This window comes from Passer domesticus, chromosome 5 (assembly GCF_036417665.1).
Source record: "Passer domesticus isolate bPasDom1 chromosome 5, bPasDom1.hap1, whole genome shotgun sequence".
NCBI lineage: Eukaryota > Metazoa > Chordata > Aves > Passeriformes > Passeridae > Passer > Passer domesticus.
The window spans coordinates 14054581-14068360 of NC_087478.1; the positions used below are offsets into that span (position 1 = coordinate 14054581).

General features: G+C 41.4%; 1 protein-coding gene across 1 annotated transcript in view; it reads left to right on the forward strand.

Annotated features, from left to right (window-relative positions):
* LOC135301732 (sucrase-isomaltase, intestinal-like) overlaps positions 1-13780 on the forward strand; it is a 60161-nt gene extending 46381 nt beyond the window's left edge. Inside the window, exons 17-23 of the mRNA XM_064422087.1 lie at positions 44-132; positions 2636-2688; positions 4332-4462; positions 5239-5327; positions 6355-6404; positions 10669-10827; positions 13611-13780. Coding sequence (XP_064278157.1) covers positions 44-132; positions 2636-2688; positions 4332-4462; positions 5239-5327; positions 6355-6404; positions 10669-10827; positions 13611-13670 — 631 coding nt within the window. The 3' untranslated portion in view covers positions 13671-13780. The remainder of the gene's footprint in view (positions 1-43; positions 133-2635; positions 2689-4331; positions 4463-5238; positions 5328-6354; positions 6405-10668; positions 10828-13610) is intronic.

Consider the following 13780-nt stretch of genomic DNA (forward strand, 5'->3'; position numbering starts at 1 on the left):
TAACAACTGTGAATTAACATTGTGTATTTAACTTTCAAAACAGATTTACCTCTGATCAGGAGACTCATGGAATAGATACTGCCTTCCTTTGGGGATCTGCCTTTATGATTGCTCCTGTTCTTGAAGAGGCAAGTACTGTAATTAAAAATGCTATCATACTGGAATAAAAGAAACGAGTGGCGCTTAGGGCATTGGATGACATTCAGAGCATGTTTGCTCATATCCATCCCTTTTTACTCTCCACTGTCAAAGCTTCAGAACACATTTCTGAGCAGCACAGACAGTACAGAGCTTCTCAGTACTTGAAGTGGGAGGATGAAAGTGAGGGCACAGCCTTTCCCTTTTACTCCAAGCGAGGAAAGGATGTAAAGAGGCTGGATGCTGCCCCTCACGTGCTCCTGTTATTGTGCTGGCAGCAGTCTCCAAGGACACACACAGAGCAGTAATTGTTGAGCTAGGAAGAAACACACAGATATGAAAGCAGACTGGTTTCCATATTACTGCTCACCCACAGTGTTTTGGAACTGCAGCTCTCAGGGGCTCTGGTAGGAGTTTCCCAGCATCACAGGCAAAGGCAGTCATTATGGAAACGATAATGATAATGTAAGCTGCTAACAGGACAGGTTTTAAAAAGCAGCATTTTCCTCTGCTGTGCTGGGCACATGGCTCTCCCTGCTTGGCTGGAGCAGGGGTGTGTTTCTCTCCTTGCCCACCACTGACTGCTGGCAGCACAAGAGAGGTATGTCTGAGCAGATCTAAGTATTTGCATGGGATGTATCCTAGTGCTGTTTGCAGTCAGCATACTGACAGAATAGCTGATATATTTCTAGATGTTGCTGATGATCAAACATTTAAACAGGACACTGTTACCTTATTTTTTAACCAACCCTTTTGTCTCTGTGAATTTAATAAAAATTAAATTCTAAAACCATTCTGACCCTACTGAGACACTTCATTCATCAGTCCTTTATCTTCAGACTCCCACAGGTTTCTAATAGCTGAAGAGTAGAAAGAAGATTTCACAGGGTCTCAGACCAGCAGGATGATAAAGAATGGGAAAAAACCCTTCCCATGAAGAGGAAGTGACAAGCCAGGAGAGGCTTCCTGCAAAGAATTGAATAAAAGGGGACATTATAAGGATATATTAAATGATAGGGGGTCTAAATAAGGAGTTCCTGATGTTTTTTAAAGAATTGCAGCACAAAAGGAAGGCTGCCTGTGGCGTGATGGGGGAAGCAGAACTTTGAAGGCAGCACATTGCTGGGTCTTGCAGTGTGATAGCTGGCAGCCAGGGCTGTGCTAGTTGGCAGGGCTGGGGCAGAGGTGAGCTGTAAGCCCCCCACTGTGGCAGTGCAGGCCAGCAGTTGACTGAGTCAAACTGCAGCTTGGGTAGAGAAAATGAGTCAGGGATGACTTGACCTTCACTCCTTGAGTCCTAGGATGAGAGCAAGTGAGACATCAAAAAAAAAAAATATAGAATGGAGAACTGCCTTGCACACTGGTTTGTTATTTAGGGAGTTGTGAAGGTGAGGTGCATGGAATCATGGAATCATAAAATAGTTTGGGTTGGAAGGGACCTTAAAGATCATCTAGTTCTGACCCCCATGCCGTGGGCAGGGACACCTCCCACTAAGCCAAGTTCCTCAAAGCCCCATCCAACCTGGCCCTGAAATCATCATGACTCAGGTTATGGTTGCACACTTTTCTGTAGACCAGAATATTCAGGGTTGTCATAATACCACAGAGAAGAGATGGAGAGGAGAACATCTTGCCATTATAGAGTTTTTCATATATCTAAAATCCCTAAAATGTCAAATGGTAATTTTCCCTTAACTCTTCTTTTCCACCTTTACTTTTCTTGCTTCACAAGATTCCTGGAGTAGTCCTTGGGGTTAATCCATAATTCTGCAAAGGGACAGACATCTACACTGATAGTAAAAATTAATCTGTTTGTGAGAATAAGCAACTTGTAACAAAAATGGAAGTATGTTTTGATCCCAACTGTTCCTGGAGTTACTAATACAAAGTGCCTTTAGCATGATTACATCCCTGCAGTGTTCTGACACAACACATGCTGCAAAATGAAGTACAGTAATTGTGCAATTAGCAAAACATTTATTATTTATTATTACTTATCTGCAACTTTAAATTGTTTACAAGAAGAGAAGGATCTGCATCCTCTGTGTGCTGGAGCTCATTCTCTGCCTGTTTCTGGGACAGGAATGGTGCAAGGGGCAGTGAGCAGTGGTGTCCTCCCACTTCAGATGTGTAGCCCTGTCTTGGAAGAGCTGCCATAGCCATTGCTAGGGCTGCTCAGATGTTGGAGGAGTGCACCTAGGCCAGTTACATTTACAAGACACAGGGCTATGTACTAGAATAAAATAATCATGTAACATTGACTCATCCCAGGCTATGGCAGTAAAAACCCCCAAATAGGATAGGCTTGTCTGTTTAGTATTATAGATTAGCCAGCACTAGTCCACTGCTATGACAATAACTCAGCCATGATATCCAAAATTTGATGTTATTAGAATATTCAGCATACATCTCTCCATGCACAAATATAATAAAGCTAATGTAATATCAGAAATACAAAAATAAAAAAGACTAATCTCTTTATAACAATTACAGGGAGCAAGATCTGTGGCTGTATACTTCCCTGAAGCACAGTGGTTTGACTACTATACTGTAAGTATTTTTAAGATTAATTTTCTTACTTTTTTCCCCTAATAATTTTTAATGGTACAATTCCAGAAAAATGACTTCTAGCAATCTTCAGTGGTATTTTTACCTCTGTAGATGAAGAAAAAAAAAAGTCTGCATCAGGCTAGCTGGGAGAGTAAATGACACAGCTTTCAGTAACATTTTGTTTTCTATTTTTGCCATGTAAAGCTCTAAGATCCAGCAAACAGAATTTTCAAGGGCAGCCTAGAGATGCATGAAAATGCCAGGATTCCTTTCTTTGCCCCCCACTTTTAATTCTTGTTCTGGTACACTTCCACGCACAGAGACAGAGGCAGAAACCTAAGCCACACTCCTGAGAGCATGCCACAAACCCTCCTGTGCATGTAATTTTGCACATGTGTCACTTTTGACAGAAGGCATATTTGGAGTGCAAGGTGGGGCACCCCTGTGGAAGATGCTTGCAAGAGCTGCAGAACAATCTGCTCTGTGGGACATGCCAGTACCTTCTCTTCAGGGCCTGAGTCTTGACCTTTCCAGCACCATCCCCAGGACTGCATTTCCAGAAGTGCTCTGCTGCAATCTGCAGGATAAGCCCAGCTTGGCTTCAATGGGAGCAGTTAAACTGATGCTAAGAGCTTTCAGAAATGTGAGCCCAGGATCATCAGGCTGTTGTAAAGTCTCCTGAGTGTCCCTGGCAGAGGAGCAGGCAGGGCAGGACTGCTCTCAGAGGAAATGCAGACTTTTTTAAAATAAGTTTGGTCATTTTCAGCATTTGGCTGGTGTCCTCAGATGGATGTTCATCCAATCCTTTTCTTTTTCTCTTTTCATGAGAAAGTTCAGCATTTCATGCAAAGTCCAGCATTTAATTCAACTCTCCTCATGGTTCTCTCTGAGCCCCCTTGCTGGGCTGGGCACAGGGGCAGTGGCCTTTGTCCCTTGCCCTGCCTATGTGCCTGCCCCTGGCATTGCTCACCTCCCAGTATTTGGCACTTACTTGTCATGCACATGGTGCTTATCCAAACCAGAGCTGGGTACTTGCCATAAATCATAATTGTCATTTACAGAGGGCAAGAGCAAAGCCTTCCTGTTATTTTCTCTGTACATAAGTCCTTTTTTTAGGTTTTGAGGCATTAAACCAGAAAAGGATGATGCAGAGAATTTAATGCTGTTGTCTACACGCACACAAATTTCACTCTCTGAATGCTGTAATTACTTTTTGAAAGGGGAAGAATTGTTCTTAGAAGAGAAGAAAATCTACAGTTTACATTCCCAAATGACTATGAATCACTTACCTTAAACTGAATTGTGACAGGCTCCGTATGTATAAAAAGAGGAAGCAAAAGTTTGGTTTTTTTCTTTTTGCTCGGTGTCTTGATGGGTGGGGCTTTTTTTACCAGCATATGGAATAATGATACCATTTTAAAAGACCATTTGCTGTCTTTCAGTCATGATGCTTCTGCCTCAGGCATATGCATAACTGCAGAGGCTAGATCCTCTTTCATGTTAAAAAGGAAACTAGAATAACACTTCTGAAATCCTTATTTTAGTTTTTTTTTTTTTCAATGATGTAACTGAAATGAAAATTTACCCCTTGCACTCTTTTTTCAGTAATGGCATTTTTTAAACTGCATTAATTTTTATGGTAGGGTCTTAAAGTGCCGGATTCCTGGAAGAAGAGCTATGTTACTGTGTCTGCCCCACTGAACAAGATCCCTCTGTACATCCGTGGAGGGTACATTCTGCCTCAGCAGGCACCAGCCACAACCACTACTGAGAGGTAATGTCTCCTGTGTTTGTCACCAAGCAGCCACAGTGTGGGTCAGACCCACAGGCAGTCAAAAAAGCAATCAAAAGAAAGTACAGAAGAGAGACTATCTGCAGCTCCCAGCTGCCATCCCAAGTGATAAGTACAGTATTTTTATACCAGCATTTGCTCCATTTCATTAGGAGAAATCACCTCAGAGATGACCCACGTCACTGTTAGCACAGCTGACGCCTACTCCTGGCTCTGTGATTATGCTCAGAAAAGCTTTTGCACCTCTTACTGCCACACTGACCTGCTGTCAATCATTCAGAGTAAACGTATGCAAGGGGAAAAGCAAAATTCTTCTTGGGTGAATTTATCAAATGCTGTAAGCAAGGTGGAAAAGCTCAAATCTTTCTTCAGAAGAAATATTTCCCCACGCCAATGGATGATATACTGGTCTCAAATCTGAACCATGCTCAGAAGCTAATCTGAGTAGGAAAGAGAGGGGACAGCCATAGTAAGGTAGTACCAGTTGACTCCCAGACCATCCTGTTATCGTACTTTGAGGCCACAAAAGGAGGGGGAGCTTGTCCACATGAGCACTCAAAACATGAGAAGTCTAGATGTCAGTAGGACAAGGCAAGGCAAAGATTTTGCCATCACTTTGAGAGTCCTTTTGGTAAACACTGTTGTCATTCTTCTGTCATGACTCTTTTTGTAACCTTAAAATGTGTTCAGAAGTTTTTGTTCAGTTGCTTGGAAGGGACAAACCTTGTACTGACACTTCTCAACGTGTTTGTCAACAGCCGCCTGAACCCATTTTCACTCCTTATTGCCCTGGATGAACAAGGACAAGCTTCTGGATCTCTCTTCTGGGATGATGGTGATTCCATTGGTAAGCCTGGTCCCCTGCTGTGAAGCAGTACCTGCATACAGGGCTCTCCTCAGGCCACCTTTCAGCAGCGTAATGGGACTGGCTCCTACTAGAAATAGGTGGAGAACTGACCCCAAAATTAGCAGTAGGAAGTTGAACATTAGCCTGGCACTGCCTGGCAGCCAGGAGGGCCGCCCATGTCCTGGGGGTATCAGGCACAGCATCACCAGCTGGGCAAGGGAGGGGATTGTCCTGCTCTGCTCTGCTCTGGGGCAGCCTCATCTCGAGTGCTGGGGGCAGCTTTGGAAACTCAGTATAGAAAAGACATTAAACTATTAGAGAGCATCTAAAGGAGGGCAACAAAGATGGTGAAGGACTTTGAGGAGAAGCCATGTGAGGAGTGGCTGAGGTCACTTGGTCTGTTCAGCCTGGAGGAGACTGAGGGGAGACCTTACTACAGTTAAAACTTCCTCATGAGGGGAAGAGGAGGGGCAGGCACTGATCTCTGCTCTGTGGTGACAGTGACAGGACCTGAGGGAGTGGCCTGAAGTTGTGTCAGGGGATGTTTATGTTGGATATCAGAAAAAGTTTCTTCACCCAGAAGGTGGGTGGGCACTGGAACAGCTCCCCAGGGAAGCAGTCGCAGCACCAACCTGACAGAGTTCTAGAAGTGTTTGGGCTATGCTTTCAGGCAAATGGTGTGACTCTTGCAGATGGTGCTGTGCAGGGCCAGGAGTTGAACTTGATAATCCTTGAGGGTCCTTTCTAAGCCATCTTACTCTGTAATTCTGTGAAGGTGAAAAGCTGATTGCAGTTGAAGTCAGTGCTTTGATATGAGAAATGTGTGACACTGGGAGCAGCAGATCTGCTAGAGAGGGCAATCTCTCACATTGTGTTCTCTTGAGATCAACCTAAGACTAGAGGAAGAGATTAAATAGCCCACAAACCATCTTAGCCTGACCTTAGCCTCTTGCTACAGTAATGTGAACTGCTTATGGATTTTGCTGCTTGTTTTGATATCAATCCTCCTTGCTTTGTGTTTTAACAGATACTATTGAAAACGAGAACTACTTCTTGGCTAAATACACATACAGCAAAGTAAGTGGCAACATACAAGATACCTACTTACATACAGGTAGCTGTATTTTAGTGTGGCCCTTGTAAGGTGATGATGTTTATCTTCTAGCTCAGTCTATAAACCAGGTAACCTACCTAATGCTTCCATTTCCAGCTAGCTACAAAATAGTCCAACAATGGGATCATAGTTTTATGTCTGCTCCGTTGAGTATCATAGTGACACATGTCATTAATGTCCCTGCTGCAATACAAATCTGAAAAAAACCCAGATTTTCAACTTTTTTTCCCCTTAGTTGCAGCTTCTGGGGACAAGGGACCTTTCTCTTGGATTCCACTTTTAGTCTGATGGGTGGGAGAAAGCTAGATTCCTCTCTTCAGGATATTCCAGCAACCTTTTAACTTTGATCACTTGATGTTTTTGTTTTGTGGTGCAGAGAATTATGTAGTCTCAATTCTTTAGCTTACATTTCCTTGTCTGACAGCACAGACACTGCTCCCATGGTGGGTGTCCTGTGGAGAGATCCAGCATGCTTCTGGCAACCCACTGTGCTGATCAGATGCTCTGTGCAGCACAGGAACAGATTAGCTCAGGATCAGTGCACTGATGCCTTTCACACAGCGCTCAGTTCTGTGAAGGCATGTCCTGAGAAAGACCTGTAGAAAAGTCCAACAGTCAAGGCTTCAACTGAGTAAAATACTGTGAAATATGTCTACCATAAGCTCATTAAGTATATAATAGTTATTGTTAAAATACCTTATTGTTTAAAAACCTTACCCTACTTCAGTAACCTCTCTCTACACATCTTATTTCATCTGCAATTCTAGCATTTGGTAATAAATAGGATATTGTATATAGACTATGGCATGGTTTGGTCCCCAGCCTTCTGAACATGAGCCAGCTTGTGCCCAAGGGGCCAAGAAGGCCAAGGGCATCCTGGACTGTGGCAATGACTGTACCTCTGTACTTGTCACTGGTGAGGCCACACCTCAGATCCTGTGTTCAGAGAAGGGCAGTGAAGCTGGTGGAGGGTCTGGAGCACAAATCATATGAGGAGCAGCTGAGGGAGCTGGTGGTGTATGGCCTGGAGTAAAGGAGGCTCAGGGCAGACCTTGTTGCTACCCATAACTGTGTGGAAGGAGGGTGAGCCAGATGGGAGTCAGTCTCTTCTTCCAACAAGTGATAGGACCAGAGTCCTCAGGTTACACCAGCAGAGGATTAGATTCCACATTAGGAAAAGTTTCTTCACTGAAAGGTTTACCAAGCCCTGGAACAGGCTGCTCAGAGAAGTGGTGAAGTCACCATCCCTGGAGGTGAGGGAGGTATTTAAAAGGTGTGTAGATGTGGCCCTTAGGGACATGGTTTACTGGTGGACTTGGCAGTGCTGGGTTAATAGTTGAACTTGATAACTTTAAAGGTATTTTCCAGCCTAAATGATTACAATTTTCATGCCATGTATTCCTAAAAGTCCAAAAGTGACAGAAAATAGTCAAAATAATAAAATTGTGTTAACCCCTATTGTGATACTGCTCTTAGAAGATCTGTCTTCCAAGAACAAGAGCAATCCAGGGTAAGCCAATGGGCTTTATTATGTAGCCTGGTATGTTTGTGAGATATTTTCCTGGGACTAACACTACATGGGTAGACTTCAAATTTAATTTTAACTTACTTTGTTCTTGATTTACCAAGAAAAAAAAATCCTTCTTTTTCAGAAAAAAGGGTATTTCAACAGCAAAAAGGAAGAAAAATCTCTTTGGTTTTGTGTAGTCTGTGTATAGTAATTTATTGCAGTAAGGCTACAGAAAAACAATATCCAGTTTTATATTAGATTTTGAACTGGGCAAATTAGATTGTTGCTTCTCTGGCACTTCCATTTCTCATTGCTCATATTTGACTTCTGCCTGTAAATCCATGACTGAATTCCCTATCTGCATTCCAGTAATCTTTAATGTCGAGTTTTTATTATGTGTTTATAAAGAAAACAGTCAATCTCAAATAGCAATTTGAAGTATGAGAAATGTATGAAGGTCTTAGTATTTGTTGCAGATTTCTATATTTTTAAAAAATGTGGAAGAATAATTTAATCACACCTAATTTTAGGAGAACATTCAAGTTTTGTTCCCTGAGAGATTTGCTGGTAAGGTCTGACATCACAGCATTTACTCTGAACCAGCATGGGGTGTTGCAAAAGTAACAGCTACAGGATTAGATCCTTTAATTTATATTTTCATTTAAAGAACTCAAAAGTGTAAAGAAGAATTCAAGACTAGGGCAGGCACTTAATCCTCAGAGAATGATTCAAGCTCTGTGGTGCTGTCTCACTGCAGTTGGCATTTTAATTCTCTTGACATATCCCTTCCCATATGAATAGTGAATAAGTGACCTAAGTCAAAGTGCCCCCTTCCATGAAGCCCACCAGGCTAGAAGAATACTTGATCCACCTGTATAAGATCCACTGTGCTTGAGGGATGAGCAGGGAGGTCCTGATCCCCAAGGGTGGCAGACAAGGCAGGTATGCTCAGCCTGTACCAGGTGGGTCCACACTGTACTAAAGGGATGGAAATGGAAGGGTTGTCCAGTAAAATGGAATCTTCTGAAAGAATGCATTGGGCACTAAGGGACTGGATAGCCTGAAGGGAAGTTTCTCCTAAAACTGGTCTGTGTTCAGGGTGAAAATGTAGGGGGGAAAAAAGCTGAAATTGATAGAATTAGAGCAACATGGTAAGAAGAAAACTCATGACCCTTTTTGCTCAGAGTACAGAAACTCTGGCTCCTGACATGATCAAGGGCTTCATGTTGCTTTGCATTTATGGGGTTTTGAGTGATATCCATAACTGCCTCAAACAAGAAGTCAGGACCTTCCTGGGCAATTGCTTTAACCATCAGATGCCTGGGGAGGAGCAGGTCACATCCATCCTGACCACCCTGTTGCCCTGTGCAGGGCAGGGAGTTGGACTCCATGATTCTTGTGAGTCCTTTCCACGTCAGCATATTCTGTGATTCTGTTTCCCCAAGACCTCCAGTTCTAGACCTTGGTCAGGGAAAATGGTGTCTGCTGAAGAGTCCTGTCTTGGGCCTCTGAGCTTGAGAGCTGAGTTCAACATTACATTGTGCTTCCTGGCTCTGTGTGGCCACCTGAGCTGGCTGTCCTGCTTAGCCACACCTGAGACAGCAGTAAAACACCATAGGGAGGTGCTCTCTCTAAACTGAGCCTCCCTCTGTGCTGGAGCTCTGCCAGAGGGAATAAGACATCAGAGGTACCCTGAGAAATTCTGTGGAGGCTTTTGCAGGCCTCTCCCCATTTGCTAAATAATAGCCAACATTCCTTATTTAGGCAGTTTAAATCAGTGTGCTGGGGCTTAGCACTTATTTTTAGTGTGGATGCCTGAAATAATCAGTCTAAGCACAGCCCTAAGTTACATATACTGTGATCTAGCTCCTGCTCCCCTCCTACAATGCACTACTGAAATAACATAAGCTAATTTATGCAAAAGGTTCCATCATGGCTTTCTCCTTGGCATATTTTTAAAAAGTCATGATTGCATAGCCATCCATCATTTCCTGAGCAGTGTAATTCATCTTTATTTCCTCAACAACTTTGATCACATAACAAATGCGATGATTCCTCTTCATTGCATGTATGGGAAATTACTGGTGATCCAAATGAATTTGCTTAATGACTTTGTATGTCCTCTTGGTACACCCCTGAATATGGGATGTATAGTAAATAAAAAGTACAACAAACAAAGCTCTGTGGACATACAATGTTCCTTTAGTCTCCTTAAAGCTGGGACATATATAACAGGGATTTCTAGCAGGAGATGTGGTACATAAAATAGGGGCAAAACATCTAGCAGCTGCTGTTTGTGGAAGATACTAGTGTTTTAAAGCAGCTAGTTTTGGATGTTAATTAAATCTGTCTTAAGGTCACTAATTGAATCTCTGTATCTGGATTTTGGCTTTGCATATGTCACTGTACTCTGTAATGGGTACAAGAACAAAATTCACATTGATTAAAAGTAGAAAAGCATGTCTTCTTGGGCATGTTTTTCTATTTTAATCTGATTAATGCTGTAAATATGATTTACTTTCTTAGTTTATAATCACACACAAAACCTTTCTTATGTACAAATTAACGTGACTGTTGTTTTTTCCTTTATGACTTCAATGTCTGCATTGGAAGACATTGTGTATGTTCATTGACAAGCATGAAACCTTCTAAGTGTGCAGCAAGTCACCTCTAAAGAGCTGTCATGGTCCTAAAGTTTTCTCTGTGGATCTTTCCAGGGAAGCCTGAAGACTGAAATAGTTAAAAATGGCTACCGTGGAGCTGACACTCTGAAGTACAACAAAATTACCATTCTTGGCCTGAAACTGAGACCTCAGGCTGTGTCTCTGAATGGAAGATCCATCCGTGGAGATGCTCTGTCTTACGAGATGAGTGGGGTAAGACCTGAACTGAGAGGTTAAGAAAAATCTTAGGGAAAGGAGGGTGAAGAACAGTGAGGAGAGATGAAGTCAGTGAAGGACAGGAACTGTTTCTCATCCACACTCCTTTACGTTTTGAAGCATAACCAGACACCCATTCTTGATACAACAGTCTGACATTTAGGAGAGGGGAAAAAAAGAACAAAAGCAAGAGCTCTTTTAATCTTTGCTTATGTATATGCACTCTCTTTTGCTTAATGTCTGCCACTTACACAAATTTTTTAACTACTGAAATACTGGAAAGAAGATACAGGTCCATGAGTTGAGAGCACAGTTAGCAGTTTTATGGGCATTCTTATCATTCTGATAAAATGAGAAAACTTGTCAAAATTTTTTATCTGCTGCTGAAAAGAAGTGTTGTGGATTTTTTCTCACAATTACTTGGTGTCCAAAAATTATTCCAGTGTCATTGGCTCTAAGGAGCATGTCTTCCAAAGAGGTGTAATTTCAGCATCTTAAAGTGCCAAGCCTCAGTGTTCCAGAACAAAATACATTACTTGCTTGTGCAGTGCTCCTCTGGTACCAATGTGGGGACATTCCAGAGGGGATGGACTGAACACCTCTAATAAACCCTAAGTGGCAACAGCCTCTGTGGTCCAAATTTTCTTTTGCACAGCAGTACAGACAAAAGGAGCAAAACCTTTGGCTTCCTTTCTTCTGGCCACTTGTCCCACATCTGTCACCAGCCACCAAGCTGAAGTGGTCATTCACTCTGTATGAGATGTGTACTCACATCTCAGCACTGGTTGCATCTAGGGAACTCCTGGTGTTAACACTGCAAAATGCCACTAAATCATCATGCAGTGAAAGATAACTGAGGCAGCAAGTAGTGGATGTCACACCTTATCTTACCCTGCCCACTTGGCTTAGTGATTAAGTTTCATTTGTAACCAGAGTGATCCCCTTTATACATACCTGGTACTACCATTTATTTTATTGAAGGAATCTATAAAGGAAGAAAATTGCTGAGAATAAATTTCTGCCTTGGAGAATTGTAAAAATCTCACTTTCAGAGACAATGTCATAAATAAACATAATCAGTATTGACTCAAGGGAAGAAATTGTTTAACAGCCTCTAAGCAAGCTGAAAGCAACATAAAAGTGGCAGGGTAAAGAAAACATTCCATTGAGGCGTGCTTGAAGGTACCAATTACAGATATCCAGAAGATAACTGCAGACTAAGAGCCTCACATACAAAGATGATTTTAAAAGACTAATAAGCTTGTCTCAAAAATATAATTTAAAATTTAATTTAAGAGCAAAATATCATCTTGGTGACTTAAGATCTACTTCAAATGCTGGAGGAAAAAAAAACCACGAAGCTGATGTTGTAGGGATCCAAAACTATAAAAAAGTTATATTTTCTATGCCAGCTAAATATATTCCACTCTGAGAGGAATTCTGAGAGATTTAGTCAAATCTCTCACACCATCCCTGTAAAGAGGTTACAATATCACTACACATCTTCCTCTCACATTAGTTGACTCTCTAATTAATTAAATAAATAAATAAATAAATAAGGAGAAGTAGCAGCAACTTGGGTTTAGATCTTGAAAATTTATTCATGCAATTAAAAAAATAAAATGCAAAGGGCAAATTTGCCACTTTCTTACACGCTTAGTGAGATTACATTTTGTGTAATAGTTTTACAAGCAGAGACCCCACTGTTTAAAGGGCTGCAGTAGAAAGTAACTTCTACCATATTGGTTTTGGTTTACAGAAAGCAAATTTACCTAATAGCACTGCTGAAGTGCTTATTGAGCCATATTTATTTGTATATAAATAGAAGCAGGTTGCTTAGTAATAAGCCACTTCTTTCTCTCTGATTCATGCAGCGCTACCCTGCTCTGACATTTGCAATATCACAGAATCTTCCTATTATTAGGAGTCTGTTATCTGTTTTTTCCTCTGGAGTCTCATGCCTTAAGGAATTGTACAGTGACTGCAGCAGGGATGTTAGAAGGGGACATCTGTTGGCCAGGCTGGTGCTGACAATGGGCATAGGGAAGGTTCTTTTAATCACACTTGCATTCTCTGCTGGGAGGTGCAGAGGCTTCCAACGTCCATAGCTCCCAATGTCCGTGCAGTATTGCAGTCTGAAATAGCCTCTCCAGCTGCCTGGCAATTTTCAGGTTGCTGTTTGGATGGGTTTGCAGTACTTTTGTCTGGATTTTTCCCTGTATTTGAAGAAAAGGCAAATTATTCAAGAAGTGGAATTCCAACTCACTAAGCAGTAGTAGAGAAGGGTTTCTGATGAAAGATGAAAATATTAGATACTTTGAATAAGTGATTTAAGTAAGCACAGACTGTTAATGTTAACAAGAATTTGTGGGCTGGCAAAGAGCTGTGAATGGATTTTGTGCACTTTAAGAGATTATTAATTCTGAAACCTAAAGATAAAACTGGTGAAGTACTGAAAGAAATTATGTGAGTAACCCAAAATACACTAAATTTAACACTGAACAGGGAAGGAGCAGGACAGATATTGTATTTACAATTTAATATTTAATTAATGTAATTAATTAATTTTAAACCATCCCTGAATTACTAAAAGGGATGTTGAATTGGATACAGCAGTAGGAAGATGCATACTGTCATCAAGTTAATCTCACCTACCAGATACATTCAAGAAGTCGTGAAGGTCTAAACTCAAGTTTCACTTCTTAATCTCTGTTTTGAACTATTTTGAGGATTTTGTTACATTAACAAAATTCATTATTTTTTGTCTCTTTTTTCCACAGAAACTGGTTCTGCGTATTTCTGCTCCACTTACTAAGGAACTCAACATTAAGTTATACTAGAATGATCAGAACACACTGGCTTAATTTGACATCCTTAGCCCTCAGATATTTATCGCACTTTGATTTCAATGTAAAAAAAAAAAATTAGTCATTAAAACATTGCATATGAA